Below are 14,322 nucleotides of genomic sequence, written 5' to 3' on the forward strand. Positions count from 1 at the left end.
GGTCGGAGGGCCAGGTGAGCGGCGGGCGTGGTCGGAGGGCCAGGTGAGCGGCGGGCGTGGCCGCAGGGCCGGTGAGCCCCTGCCCAACCTCCGCCGTTCCCGCGGGCTCGGTGAGCTCTGTCCTCAGACGCCGCATCCTCTCGCTCCGGCCTCCAGGGCCAACGGAAATTCCGGGCCTTGGGCCCAAGGGGCAAGTGGGGGCCCCTGGGGCCGCCCTGCTGCATAGGGCCCTCCTGAAGGGAAACCCTGCTTGGAGGCTGGGAGACCCCGACGGTGCCCAAGGAGTGAGGGGAGGCCACGGGGGAGGGTGAGGCGGGGTGGCTCCACGGATAGGGGAGCGTGGAGAGGGCCCCCAACCCCACCAATCTGCAGGCCACACAGAACTCTACGGGCTGTTGGGACCCACTGCGGGCTGGGGGCGGATCATCAGATCTGGGTCCATTTTGGGGTCTGGAAAATGTCCCAGTGGCTTTGGGGCCAGAGAAGGGCTGAGACTTGTCAGCGGGAAGGTTCCTCTGACCAAATCGGGGTCGGTTTGCTGTCCACGTTGCCCCAAATCACTGGTGGGAAAGGGAGTGAGGCTCCCTGCGGCCCAGACAGGTACCCCCACCATTCCGACCCAGATGTACTGTCGGTCGCCCACCTCTTTCATACCCCAGTACAGTTCCCTGCTGACGCCCGGGCTGTGCGGGGCCTTGGGAGGGACCAGGGCTGCATTCAGGCTGCTGCTGGGTGGCTCAGGGACTCTCCCAGAGGGAACCTGATTGAGGAAGCTCCACCCAAGCCCGGGGCTCCAAGCGAGCAACTCTTTCACTTTCCTGGGTCCTTTTTAAATAATAATGAAGACAGTGTGGTAGTTGCTGCCAATCGTTTACATTTTGCTTTGAATGCTTTTTAAAAAAAGATTTTATTTATTTGTCACAGAGAGTGAGTGAGAGCGCAAGCAGGGGGAACGGCAGGCGGATGGAGAAGCAGACTCCCCAAGAGCAGGGAGCCCCATGCGGGACTCAATCCCAGGACACTGGGATCATGACCTGAGCCAAAGGCAGACACTTAACCAACAGAGCCACCCAGGCGTCCCTGTTTTGAATGCTTTTGGCAAAATAAAAAGTTTTAGCAATTCTATACCCCCCTTCACTCTCCTTTTCTCACACATGCAAATGAGCATACCTAGTAGGAAGAATTCACTGGTTCCACTAAATTCCAGATTTGAGAGTCACCAAACTGAACTGCTGGCCTGAAACCTGAAGTGGGGGGGGGGTCAGCCATGTGGGATTCTGGTCCTTGCCCCAGCACGGACTGACTGTGGGTTGCTGGACCAGTGGCAGATCTTTCTCTCCTGTTCTCTGTTTCAGCAGTAGAAAGGGATCCGCAGATTCCCTGTTTTATTAACATGTCTAGGGTCCTTTGTTTCTGGCCTAGATCAGTGCGTCCCCCAAGCTGTATATCCTTGGGACACAGTCCTCCAATCCCCGTGCTCAGGGCTGTTCCAAAAGGCTGGCAAGGTCCTCCTCACTGGAGAGCCACTGGCAGCGGGGGAACAGATAGGAGGTGGCGCTCTGGGGTACATCTGGCCCTGAAGTCACCCAGGCAGGGGGGAGGAAAGCATTGTACCCAGTGACATGTTTATGATTCTTTCTCCCCCATAGTTACCAAGAGCCTGCGAGTTCCTGTCTTTTTTCATCCCTGAATCGCTCCCGCTGGCCTAAGCTGGGCATGGGGCGTCCAGTAAGTGTGGAGGGAATTATGGGTAGTGGCTGGTGGCTGAGAGGCTGTGTGCGGTGGATGGGGCCAAGCTGAGCTTTACAGGAGAGGCAGAGAGGGCACCCCCGGGGAAGGAAGGCACACATGAAGGCCAGAAGTGCTTGGAAGTGAGACCTGTGGGTGTGGGGCAGGAAGGGTGGGGGCTTGGGGACTTCCCGGGAGGAAGGCCAATGAGATGGAGGCATGGAGAGAGGGAGAGCCCAGCTTGAGCTCCCCGCCAGCGTGTGGTGACGGAGCATGGCCGAAATGGGGAAAACATGAAGGCCAGTTTTAGACAAGTTGAGGTTGCTGGGGGACAGGCAGGGGCACAGACAATCTGTTGACAGTGTCCACTGTGCTCTGTCCCATCTGGAGCACGGGGGTCAGGATGGAGCCATGTCTCCTACCAGAGAGTTTTAGAGCTAGGACTGCTCTCGGGGCCGACCGACTCCATCATTTTAGAGCAAAGGAAACTGAGGCCCGGCAGTTCAGGTGACTCATCAGTGTGGCCTAGAGGGTGGAGGGAGGATCTAAGGGGAGCTTTGGAGAGAAGGAAGGATTATTCAGGTGAGAAGAAGAGAACCTAGTGACAGGAAGGAGGTGAAAGCACACGGGGATGTTTCCAAACCAGTCCGACAACGCTTAGAGAGGAATAGCTGTTTACGTGTTTATAAACAGATTTGGGAGGGGGGTGCAAGAGCGCACCCACACTCGGCCCTCTGCGGGTCCCACAGCCTCAGAGATACTCCCCGCCCCGGCTGCAGTAAGGGGGTCTGACTCGGGACCCTGGAGAGGCCCCAGTGCCTGGGCATGAGCACAGATGTTTGCACAGGGTGTGGACCGGCACGAGCGGCCCACTCACTCTTGAGGTCCTGTCTTCTACACTTCGGAGCCCGGCCTAAGTACCACCCCGTGGCCCTCCTGAAATCCCCGAAGCCCTTGGCTGTTAGCTGCCTGTGGACCATAGTGCAGAGGGTCTTTGTAGATGGCGTGATTGTTAACAGAATCCAGGGGTGAGAACTTTTGGATTGGCGGGCGTTTGGGGATGGCCTCGTCCAACCTCATTTTATTGAGGTGGAAATTGGGGCTCAGAGAAGGGACCCTCCTTGCCCAAGATCCCCCGGTAACTTAGCAGCAGAAAATGTTTTATGCATATTTTAGGTCTGCCGAAGAGTTCTGTGAGGTTGTATAGTTTATCCAGGCAAAGAAATCACCATTTCCCGAGGCTCACATACATGCTAACATTTCCGCAGGCGTCATCTCCTTTGCCCTGTTCCGCATGAGAAGCCCTCACTTTTCCCTTGAACAGGTGATGCTGACTTTACAGGACAAGGACGTGAAGGGATTCACGTGGGCCATAGCCCCGGCCTTGACCTCTTTGGGCTACCTGCTCATACTGCTGGTCTCCGTCTTCCCCTTCTGGGTACGGCTTGTGAATGAGGAGTCCCATGAAGTGTTTTTCAGTGGCCTGTTTGAGAACTGCTTCCATATCAAATGCTGGAAGCCTCGACCCTTGTCAGGTAAGAGAGATGGAGGCGGGGACAGGACAGGGGGAGATGGGGCCAGTGTAGGGACTTGGGTGACAGAGGACCGGATGGAGTCACAGAGGACAGAATTTAATAAGCCCATAAGGGCATTTTCTGAGTCTCTACTCTTGAGGTTAGAGGAAAGTATGTGGCTAAGCAAAAGGTTAATAATATCAAGTTGACCACCAGGGTCAGGAGCAGTGTGTCAGTAACAAAGTTTATTTCTGGGGTAGGAGTGCCCCCACCTAGGATGGAGGGGCGGGGGTCCCACCCTACCACGTGAGGCTCCGCCACCTCTCAGGGCTCCTGTTAACTCCCTCACATGGGACCTTTGTGGGTGGGCACAGCTCCCAGCCAGGGAAGAGCCTTGTTAGTAGAGCACAGGCTGGATTTCAGGCCCGCTTGTCCCCTCTGCCAAACATCTGTCCCCCTGTGGGTGGCAGCTCTGCAGATAACGTGCTTAGGCCCCGAGAACCGCATTTGCAAGGGAATGCACACGAATATGAGCTCAGCGGCCTGTGGACACACCTGAGGCCGTGTTTTACAAGGGACTTGGGAAGGTCGGGAGGATGTCTGTCTTGGAAAAGAGGTGAGCCTCTTTGGGGAAGAGCCGTTAGGGGATCTCTCCTGGTAATAGAAGAGGAGAAACCTCTTTGGGGAAGATGGGCCACACTGTGTGAGCTCTTTGATCTGGAGCTCCTCAGCCTTGGCGCTACTGACACTTTGGCTGGATAATCTTTGTTGTGGGGGCTCTCCTGTTTCTTGCAGGACAGTTAACGGCACCCTTACCCTCTACTACCCGGTCGATGCCCTTATTTGCGAGAACCAAAATTACCTCTTAGCATCGCCAAATATCCCCAGTGGGGGTGTAAAACTGCCCCTGATTGAGAACCATTGGTTTAACCCAAGAGTAGATTCCAGAACATTTGGGTCTTTAGCAACACCTTTGTCTTTTTTCCCACACCAGCTGTCCATCTCTGCATGCTTAGAAGGATATACGAACTTGTTTTAACACGGGTCTGAGTCACGCCAGTAGTAGGGGATCATCAAGACCCTGGCTCTGCTATTTTGGGTCTGTTAACCGGCATAATTAAAGAAGCATTCCCCCCAGAGTTCAGAACATCTTAACCTCACAAGTTCTGATTCTCCACCGGCGGCTTATATCAGTGTGACCAATACAGATGCAATTCTTCACGTTTCCACACGCAACTTTTATCGTCTGTTGTTTATTAAAATGACCATTGGTCCATCTAATTTTTTTTTCTGTACACTTCCATGTCACAGGGAACAAAATGTTGGGACCAGAGCATTCTGGGGGGCAGAGTGGTGGGATTGGAGCCATGGTCCCAGGCTGCACTGTGGGACTGAGGGTGGCGAGCTGCGGGGGCCTTCTCTGCGCAGGCTCTGCGGGGCTCTGTCCCCTGTCACGGGTCAGGGTGTCCAGCTGCAGCCCAGCCTCCCTCCCCCACAGTGTACATCATTCTCGGCCGAGTTTTCCTGCTGTCTGCAGTTGTCCTGTCTTTCCTCACCACCTTCATCCTGGTGTCTTTTGCATCTCAGCTGTTTCCGAGGACCCGGAAGCACAATTTGGTGTCAGCCTTCATCAGCTTCCTCACAGGTGTGGAAGAAGGAGGCAGGCCTCGTCCTCGGGCAAGCCTCGGCCTCGGGGAGGGGTTGTGGGGGGTACCCAAAGGCAGGAAGATGGTTGGTTTCTGTGATGTGAGGAGAGAGGGAATTTTTAGGACCCATCTTGCCTGCTCCCTTCTCTGAGGCAGCTGCCCCCCAGGATAACAGTTGCTGTCCCGGGGGCCGCTTGGCACCCTGCACTTCCAGCTAGCACAGCCCTCACTGCATTGGCTTGGGGTCATTTGTCTGGGGGTCTTTATACCATAATCTCTATCCCAGCAACTGTCATAGAATCTGGCACAGAATGACAATATGGAAGTGAAATATATAATGTAAGTGAAATATAAGTGTTTCTTGGACGAATGGATGGAAGACACCATCTCTGCCCTTTGGAACCTTTTGACTTTAAAAGGCTGGCCAAGGCCCTACCCGGGGAGGCTCCCATCACATGGAGGAGGTGGAACGCTCACAGTGGGAAATCAGGTTGAGTTGCACCCAAAGCATCACACCCAGGGGGCCCCATCTGGAGTCAGCCAACGGCACGGGCACAGAGGGTACCTGGGAAAGGGATTTCTGGTATGGGGCCCCTGGGAGGTGAGGCACATGGGCTTTGAAATGAGTTGGGATGGAGGGAAAGACAGGCATGTGGGGTAGAGGTTATGGGCTCTGAGAGGGCACAGGTATGGGCTGGAGAAAGGAGCCTCCACACAGGAGCCACACCGGCTGTGGGCCACGTGACTCTGTCTGATGAAGAGCAAATGTGGGAACCATGGGAGGAGAGCAAGAGTGCCTCCCTGTGACCCTGCAGGGGTCTGTGCCTTCCTGGCCTTGTTGCTGCATGCCCTGGAGATCCAGAATCTGAGGATGAAGCCCAGCCCCCCCCAGTTCTCCGTGCAGTGGCCTTACTACGTCCTTGGCTTTGCCATCGTTCTGTTCATAGTGGCTGGTGAGTGTCCTGGGGCTGGTGCCCTTCTCCCTGCCCTCTGTCTGGATTCAGGAGCCATGGACGCTCTAGAGCGGTGCTGTCCAAAACTGTTCACTAGCTACTTGTGGCTAATTAATTAATTAAAATGAAATAAATAGAAATTCAGTTCCTCAGTCAAGCTAGCCACATTTCAGGTGTTCGGTAAGATTATTATGTATCTAGAAGCTGCCATATTAAATGTGCAGATGTAGAGATTTCTATCATTGCAGAAAGTTCTACTGAACAGCACTTCTCTAGAGCCTCAGCCCTATCTCTCATCCTAGTCCTCCTTGATTTTAGAACCAACCTCCAGATTTCGTATTCTGTCTTATTCTGTCTGGACTCCTACAGGTTTCTATGCCTGTCTCTGTCTCTGTCTTGGAATTTCTGATCTTATTCACCTCACCTTCACCTTACCGTCTTATCTTTATATACCATCACCGTCTAAGCCCTCAATCCTAATTTTGTCCTTTTTTCTGAATCTTCCTGCTCTATTAACCTGACCCATGACATAATCTATTTTAACTTGATTTTATTATACAGTGAATATATAAAAATATTTATAATATATGAGATAGGTAATTAAAAATCAACCGTATGCCCATTTCCACCATATAGTTTAAGAACTAGCCATTATTTTCATGGAATCCGTTGTTTGTAAGTTACATTCTCATTTATGTATCACCGAGAAAGAAAAAAGGATGCCAAGAATAATTAATTATAAGGTGCTGTAGCTTGTAAGGCACATCCTTATTCCAGAAATGTGAAAACAGTGGGCTTGTCAACATTGATGAAATATGGCAGAATATTAAGTATCTTTCAAGTTTTCCCTCCTCTCAACCATGTGGATTTTCCTGATCGCGTCCTCTTGTCCCTCAGGAACTGATTATTCTGAAGTTTGTGATAATCATATTTACTACACACATATTTATCTTTAAACAATATTATTACTTAATTTTGCTTGTTTTAAAACTTTGAATAATCATACTGTGTTTATACAACAGTATAACCTCCATGTTAATACCAGGAACTCTAAGGTTCATTTATTTTTACCATTTTAAGTAATTAATTGTATAACTAAGCTTGTCTGTAGAAGGAGCATGGTATTTCTCTGTGGGAGAATTTTAAGCTTATCATTGTTTCTTTTAATGACTATAGGATTATTCAGGTATTTTATTTCTTCTTGAGTTAGTTTTGTAATTTATGTATTTCTATAAGTTTATACATTTTGTCTAAACTTTGAGATTTTTTGACATAAAGTACTTGAAATGTTTTCTTTTTTAACTTTATTTTGTGATGCATCTGTAGTTATATGCTTCTTTTTTTTATACTTAATTTCTCTTTTTTCATTGCCAGTTTGTCAGAGGTTTACCACATTTTTAGTCTTCCAAAGAACCACGGTTTAGCTTTCTTGAACCTTCATATTTTATGTTTGTTTTCTATTTAATTTTTGCCTCTTATTTTGAACTTCCCTCCCTACTACTTCTTTGATTTATTCTGCTATTCCTTTTCTTGCTTCTTAAGTTAGGATCTAAACTTATTGCTTACTTCTTCTTCTTTTTTTTTTTTTTTATTTATTTGAGAGAGAGAGCATGAGAGGGGTGAGGGGCAGAGGGAGAAGCAGACTCCCCGCTTAGCAGGGAGCCCAATACAGGGCTCTCTCTGGGGACTCCAGGATCATGACCTGAGCTGAAGGCAGATGCTTAACTGACTGAGCCACCCAGGCACCCCTGCTTCTTCTTTTCTAAGTAGGCAACTAAAGCTTTAATTCACCTGTAAGAATTGCTTTATTTGCAGCTCCCATTTTCATATGCAGTATTTTATGTTATTGTTCTATTTCAAATTTCTAGTTCCCCTTATGATTTTTTTGCTCTGTGAGTTATTTTAAAGTATACTTTTAAATTTCCAAGCATATAATTTTTTTATTGTATCGTGTTAATGATTTTAACTTAATTTCAATGTGATGAAAGATCATGGGGTGTATAATCCTAATGTGTTCAGATTTATTGAGACTTGTTTTATAGCCTAGTTTGAGGTCCATTTTCATGGTTTATGTCGAATGCAACTTTTCATTTGTAAACATTAGATCAAGCTTATTTATTATATTCTAATCTTGATTCAGAATTGTTCTACTTTAAGCTGGTCACAGAAAGACAAATACTGCATGATTGCATGATAGGAGATGACCGAAATAGTCAAAGTCATAGAAGCCGAGTAGAATGGTAGTTGCCAGGGGCCAGGAGGGCGAAATGAGTTGTTGTTTGATGGATATAATGTCTCAGTTCTTCAAGATAAATAAGTTCTAAAGATGAGCTGCACAACGTAATGCCTACAGTTGACAATACTGTACTGTCCTCTTACAAATTTGCTAAGTAGGTAGATCTCATGTTAGGTATGCTTACCACAATAAAAAAATTAAAATAATAGCTGAAAAGAATGAATTTGTGTTTTGAAAAATAGAAATGATAAAGATATCCAAGTATATTTTTTAAATAAAGAAAATTACATTAATTTTAAAAAGCTGGAAAAAAAGTACAATAGAACCTACTTCCTATAGGCCGTTCTCCATCTCATTCATGTATATGCCCTGTTTTCCTTTCTCATTGCTTCCAACTTAATGTGGCAGGAACTATTCCTGACGGATTCAGATGCCAGTTTCAGAGGGGCGGAGCTCACACATATTTGGGAAATTTCTCTTGATTTTTCCCTGCAAAACTCCTCTCAGCTGTCTTCATAAGCAGCTTCATGACAGCCTAACGCACAGCCTAACGCTCTACCCCAGAACGCACCAATGTGGTTGGCGTCTCTCAGGCCAGAAACAGAATTGAAGCAATGTGAAAAGGTCCACAAAACCACAGTCTCCTACAAAAGCATACCTTTCAAGAAATTTAGGTATTAACAAAGTCAACTCACGTTTTAATTGCATCATACTTGCTTCAAGGCTAAAGCAAGAAAACATGTGGGTTCAAGTCTACCAGTAAAAGAGACAAATATATGTATAATGAAATTGTATTCACAAATTTTTATAAGCCTAGACTTGCGCTCACAGTGAAGTAGAAAACCACATCAAAGGAGTGGCAGCAGCAGAGAAATTCACAGGTAGACAGATTTCAGTTCAACATGCAGAAAGAAAGTCTACCAATTAAAGCTACTGAGCAGGAAGGTACCTTCTACTTGATGATGAAGCAGGGAGAAAGGTTCAACTTGTCAGAAAAACTGAAGCTTCCTGTCTTATTGTATTGAAATAGGAACCAGCTTGGTTATTCACTGTTTTTCCCCTTTCCTTCTCAGCAACATAAGAGAGTTTAGGCTGAATTTAAGTTTATATAGCAGCGCAAATCTCTGTGGGTGTGAATATGGATCTATCTTTTCAAACGGATTGCAAGGCTTTTTGAGGACGTGAATTATTTCTCTCCTTTCTAGAACCTAAGCAAGGTTTTGCTCACCACTGCTCATCAGTACATTTGTTGACGCTAATGTAGTTTCCAGTTTAACAAATAAAAAGTGAGGGGCGCCTGGGTGGCACAGCGTCTGCCTTCGGCTCAGGGCGTGATCCTGGCGTTATGGGATCGAGCCCCACATCAGGCTCCTCCGCTGGGAGCCTGCTTCTTCCTCTCCCACTCCCCTTGCTGTGTTCCCTCTCTCACTGGCTGTCTCTGTCAAATAAATAAATAAATAAATAAATAAAATCTTAAAAAAAAAAAAAAAATAAAATAAAGCTACCGAGCAAGCCTTTCAAAACACAATGAAATGGAAATACTAGTGCAAGTATGGGGAAATACCAGAATGTTCTCTGCAGCATTATCCAAGGAAGGGAAATGTATAAAATTACATTACATTCACGTAATGAAGTACTACGTAGCTGTTAAGAAGTATAGTAAATCTTTATGTGTTGATGTGGAGGGCCATTCATGCTCTATTAACTGGGGGGGGGGAGCAAATTGGGAAAATTATGTATAAAATTATTTTAAAGGCAGAAAAAAAGAATTGTTCTGTTGTACTGGTGAATTGAACTTGTAATCGTTGTGCATGCTGTGATCCTTTTTATTTCTAATAATCCCTTTTGTGAAAGTCTGTTTTATCTGATATTACTCTGGCTACTGTACATTCTTTAGTTTAGTATTTGCCTGTTATATATCTTTCTAATCTACTTATATGTGATCACATAGCTTAGGATTGTATTTTTTTTCATCTAGTTTTATAATCTTTGTCTTTTAACTGGAACATTTATTATTCATTTACATTTTTTGTGACTACAGATATATTTATATTTTTTCCTACCACCTTACTTTTTGCTTTCAGTTTTTTCTGCTCCCCAACCCCCACCTCTCTTGCCTTGCTTTCAATTGATTGACTTTTATTGATAGAATTCTCATTACATTTTCCCCCTCTTTAGTTTGGAAGTTATGCAGTCTATTTGTATTCTTGTAGGAGCTACTGTTGACATTTTAACATGCTTACTAAACAAAGTTGAGAGTTCATCAACATATTTAGTCTCTTTATAAATAATACAAGGTAATGCCTTCCCAATTTATATGCTATTTTTCACATTTTAGTTTCTTCTGTTTTCTTTTTAATTCTATATATTTGACATTTTTATTTTATGCATTTGATATTCATTGGTTTAAATTTACCCACATATTTACCAATTTAGTTGCTCATCAAACCTTCTCAGTCCTTCTGCCTGAAATACATCCTTTATAACGGGTTTTAGTCAGGGACAGTTAGAGATACACTCTCACATTTTGTTTGTATGAAATTGTCTTCCTTTCATTTTTGTTTATTAAAATTGGTTTTGCTGAACTTACATTTTTAAGTTGACAGTATCCCCAAGCATTCAAGATATTATTCTATTATTATTATTTTACCACTTCCATTCCATTGTTGTTGACTCTAAAAATATCATTCTTTTTGAAGCAATCTTTGTTTTCTCTCAGACTTTCTTTGGTACTTTACAGGGTGTGAATTTTTGTGTTATGACCTGTGGTGTGAACTAAGTCTGAGGAGTGATGTCCTTCAGAATTTCTCAACCATTTTAATCTCTTTTTTTATCTCCATATTCTTTCCTTCTCTTTTCTTTCCTTTGTGGAACTCCAGGAAGACATCTGTTAGACTTTGTCACTCCATCCTATGTCTGTCTGTCTGTCTGTCTGTCTCTCTCTTTTCATACTTTCCGTCTCTTTGTCTTCCTGGAGTAACTTACATAGATGTGTCTTCCGGTTCATCTGTTCGCTTTCCAGCTGTGTCTGTTTGGCTGCTTCGCCCGTTCATTACATTTTTATTTCAGTCAATCTGTTCTTATAACTGGAAATTATATTTTCCCTTAATTCGTGTTATCTTTATACTCTTTTTCCTTACTTATATTTTTAATCTATTCTCTAAATATATTTTTATTATACATTTAGTTAAGCGTACTTTGCATTCTGTGCCTTATAAGCTTAACAACTGAATGAGTCCTTTGGCTGCTGTTTTTTGCAGGCTCCTGCTTGTGGTGTCTTGTTTCTTGTATGTTTGTGAATTCATTTTCCTTGGAATTTTTTTTTTCGGGTAGAAATTCTTCGAGGCCTGTATTTATTTATTTATTTATTTATTTATTTATTTTTAATAATTCTTCGAGGCCTGTATTTATTTATTTATTTTTAATAATCATTTTGTATTATGTTATGTTAGTCACCATACAGTATATCCTTAGTTTTTGCTGTAGTGTTCCATGATTCATTATTTGCATGTAACACCCAGTGCACCATGCAATACGTGCCCTCCTACATACCCATCAGAGGCCTGTATTTAAAGTGTTTTTTCAAAAAGGTATTTACATTTGGTTCTGCTTGTTGCTTGGGTGCACAACTAGCCAAGGATTGCAGTTGGTGTTGTGAAGTTAGTTGCAGACCCACAGAACAGCTAGCCTCTGTTTATGAATTCTCAGTCAGTACAGGTAACTTTGAAGTTCTAGCTTCATATGGCAGACCCTGGTTAGATTCCTTATCTTGAGCAGGCCTGGGGCTTTTCCTCTCATTTTGTGTCCCAAATGGCCAACAGAATGGAAACTCAGGGTCACCTGGGTTGAGGATATGTCTCCAAGGTGAAGGCCAATTGTGTGCTTGCTTAAACTCTCTAGGTTTCTGTTTTCACTAGGGTTTTGCTCCTAAGAATGCCTTACCCTGATGCCAGTTTGACGATGTATTTAGAAATAGGTTTTTGAAGAAATATCTTATATAGAATTTTTGTGGTTTTTAGTGGGAGAGTATGTAGTCTGCTGTTGTGCTGAACAGGGAGGTTGTTCTTTCTCTTAGCCTCAACCTTAATACAGCATTTATTATTCACTCAAGATATCTCCATTTGTGGGGCGCCTGGGTGGCTCAGTCGTTAAGCATCTGCCTTCAGCTGAGGGCGTGATCCCGGGGTCCTGGGATCAAGCGCCCCATCGGGCTCCTCCACTGGGAGCCTGCTTCTTCCTCTCCCACTCCCCCTGTTTGTGTTCCCTCTCTTGCTGGCCATCTCTCTCTCTCTGTCAAATAAATAAAATCTTTAAAAAAAAAAAGATATCTCCATTTGTTTTATGACATCGGTTCTCTTTTTCCTTTCTTTTACTTTACTGGGGGTCTTGGGTTGGGCATCAAGAAGGCTGGGTTTTGTGCTTGACCTTCCTCTCTTACACCTTGTTTTCTTACCTATTAATAGCCAGTTGCTAAGATGCCTTCCAGCACTGCCTATGGTTCTGTGAGTTTATCCGTCTTATTTGTATGCCTTGCCATGTGATGCATTCTGTTTTCCGTCTATCTCTGTAATACTCTGTGTTGGAGGGGAGAACTAGGGAGGGCGGGTGCAGGCCAGAGGGGGTCACATTCGAGGAGGGAGTCCCTGAGCTCACTCTCTAACCTGAGCCGAACTTTCGCTGTTACCCAGGTGCCGTCTGCCTCTTTCAAGAAACAGCCTGCTTTAGCTGCCATTGGCTGCCCAATTCCCGGAGTATCGAGGAGACCCAAGGGGTCCCACACCTGGAGAATCTGGAGAGTTTGGGAGGAGACCTGAGCTCAATACAAAAGGAGACACTGCTGAAGGAAGAAACGATAATCTAGTCCGAGAGAGTGTCAGCTGTGTGAATGTGGGGGGCGTGGAGGCTGAAGGGGCAGCCGGTCTCTGCCGCTTCTCATGAGCTTCCTGAGTCAGATCGGTGCTCCCCTTCCCCGTACTCACAGTGATTCTGTCTTGCTTGTATTTGCAATTTATTAAAATTGTTTTTGAATTATTCTGTGTTTCCTGAATGCTTTGTTTTTTTGGGTTTTTTTTTGCAGGTGTTTTCAATAGAAGAACTACTGTCTGTTAATCCAAACCTCAGAAAAACAGCCTGGAGGACAGCAGGGGAGGAAGGAATATGACAAAATGATCAAGTGAAGTAAGCTTTTGTAAAACAAAAACCGAACAGAACATAACCCCAACGAAGTGTGTTTGAGTTAGTGACATTAAAAAGAAAGTGATGTCCCCAGACAAAGGTGTGACTTAGTACAGGACACTTAAGTATGTGTTGGAGGGAAGGGTTGGGAGTGGTTAAAGGTGAATGCTTCTCAGGATTGAGCCCCCAGGTCTGGAAGTCTGAGTCTCGTGGGTCTGTCCCCCCCCCCCCCGCCCCGGGGGAAAGCAGAAAAAGTTAGCCAACCAACAATGGGTGTTCCATCCTCTCACTAGAGCCAGGGGCATCTCTAATGTGCCCCGCCTTCACTGTCCTGAGGGTGCTTACAGACTGGGGGGCTCTCAGGTCCCCAGCTAGGATGGGTGTAGCTGGGAAGTACGAATGCTTCCGGGCAGTAGTGGGGCTAGACCAGTGATCCAAGCCCTCTGCTGGCTTCATATCCACCTTCATCTGAACAATACCCACCAGCAACGCCTCCCCCCTTAGCTCTCTAGCGAACACATAGGTGCCAAAAGCTCTTATAACTTAAGCAGTGCAACTTCAGAAACAAGTACGGGGAGCTGTGTGTCTTTCTGGACGGGCATGTGATGGAGGCATGTGATGGCGAGGGTCAGGTGGGCTTTGTTGGGACTCTGAGCCAGTGTTTGTTAAAGGTGACCTTGTGCAGTGCACCATGGGGGTCATTTCCTGTTCTCCAGATGCTCACACCCAAGCAGAGAAGCTCAGACATACACACTTAAACACAGTCACTCGGTGTTTTTAGATTGTTTTTAGTTTCTTATTACATTTCTCTCCAAAAGGATTCTTGAGAGTTTCTTCTTCTCACTGAAGTTCGTCTTCTCACTTTTCCTCCTAAAAAACAACAAGAAAAAACCCCATGCAGGAACTATAATTATCAATGAAACTAGGAATAGAGAAAACTTACGAACTCTAGAATATGTACCTATAGCCCCAAACACTAAACCAGCAGAACCAGGATGGGAAGCCACAACTGGGAGACTGGCATGGTGGGCAAAGTGGGGTGCTCCAGAGAACACGTAGAGGCCCTAGTG

At 45.5% G+C, this 14,322-nt stretch overlaps 1 protein-coding gene across 5 annotated transcripts in view; it reads left to right on the plus strand.

Annotated features, from left to right (window-relative positions):
- TMEM225B (transmembrane protein 225B) overlaps positions 1–13,108 on the plus strand; it is a 30,196-nt gene extending 17,088 nt beyond the window's left edge. Inside the window, exons 4-9 of one of the 5 annotated variants that reach the window (XM_040634808.1) lie at positions 1,650–1,728; positions 3,053–3,263; positions 4,830–4,887; positions 5,308–5,378; positions 5,704–5,841; positions 12,766–13,108. In XM_040634808.1, the coding sequence (XP_040490742.1) occupies positions 1,650–1,728; positions 3,053–3,263; positions 4,830–4,887; positions 5,308–5,378; positions 5,704–5,841; positions 12,766–12,938 (730 nt within the window). In that variant the 3' untranslated portion in view covers positions 12,939–13,108. Of the gene's footprint in view, positions 1–1,649; positions 1,729–3,052; positions 3,264–4,740; positions 4,888–5,307; positions 5,472–5,703; positions 5,845–12,765 lie in introns of those variants that run through there. The other 4 variants (XM_040634805.1, XM_040634806.1, XM_040634809.1 and 1 more) reach the window with 4 other exon arrangements.
- The last annotated feature ends 1,214 nt before the right edge of the window (positions 13,109–14,322 follow it).

Source organism: Ursus maritimus, unplaced genomic scaffold (genome assembly GCF_017311325.1).
Source record: "Ursus maritimus isolate PB19 unplaced genomic scaffold, ASM1731132v1 scaffold_2, whole genome shotgun sequence".
Lineage (NCBI taxonomy): Eukaryota > Metazoa > Chordata > Mammalia > Carnivora > Ursidae > Ursus > Ursus maritimus.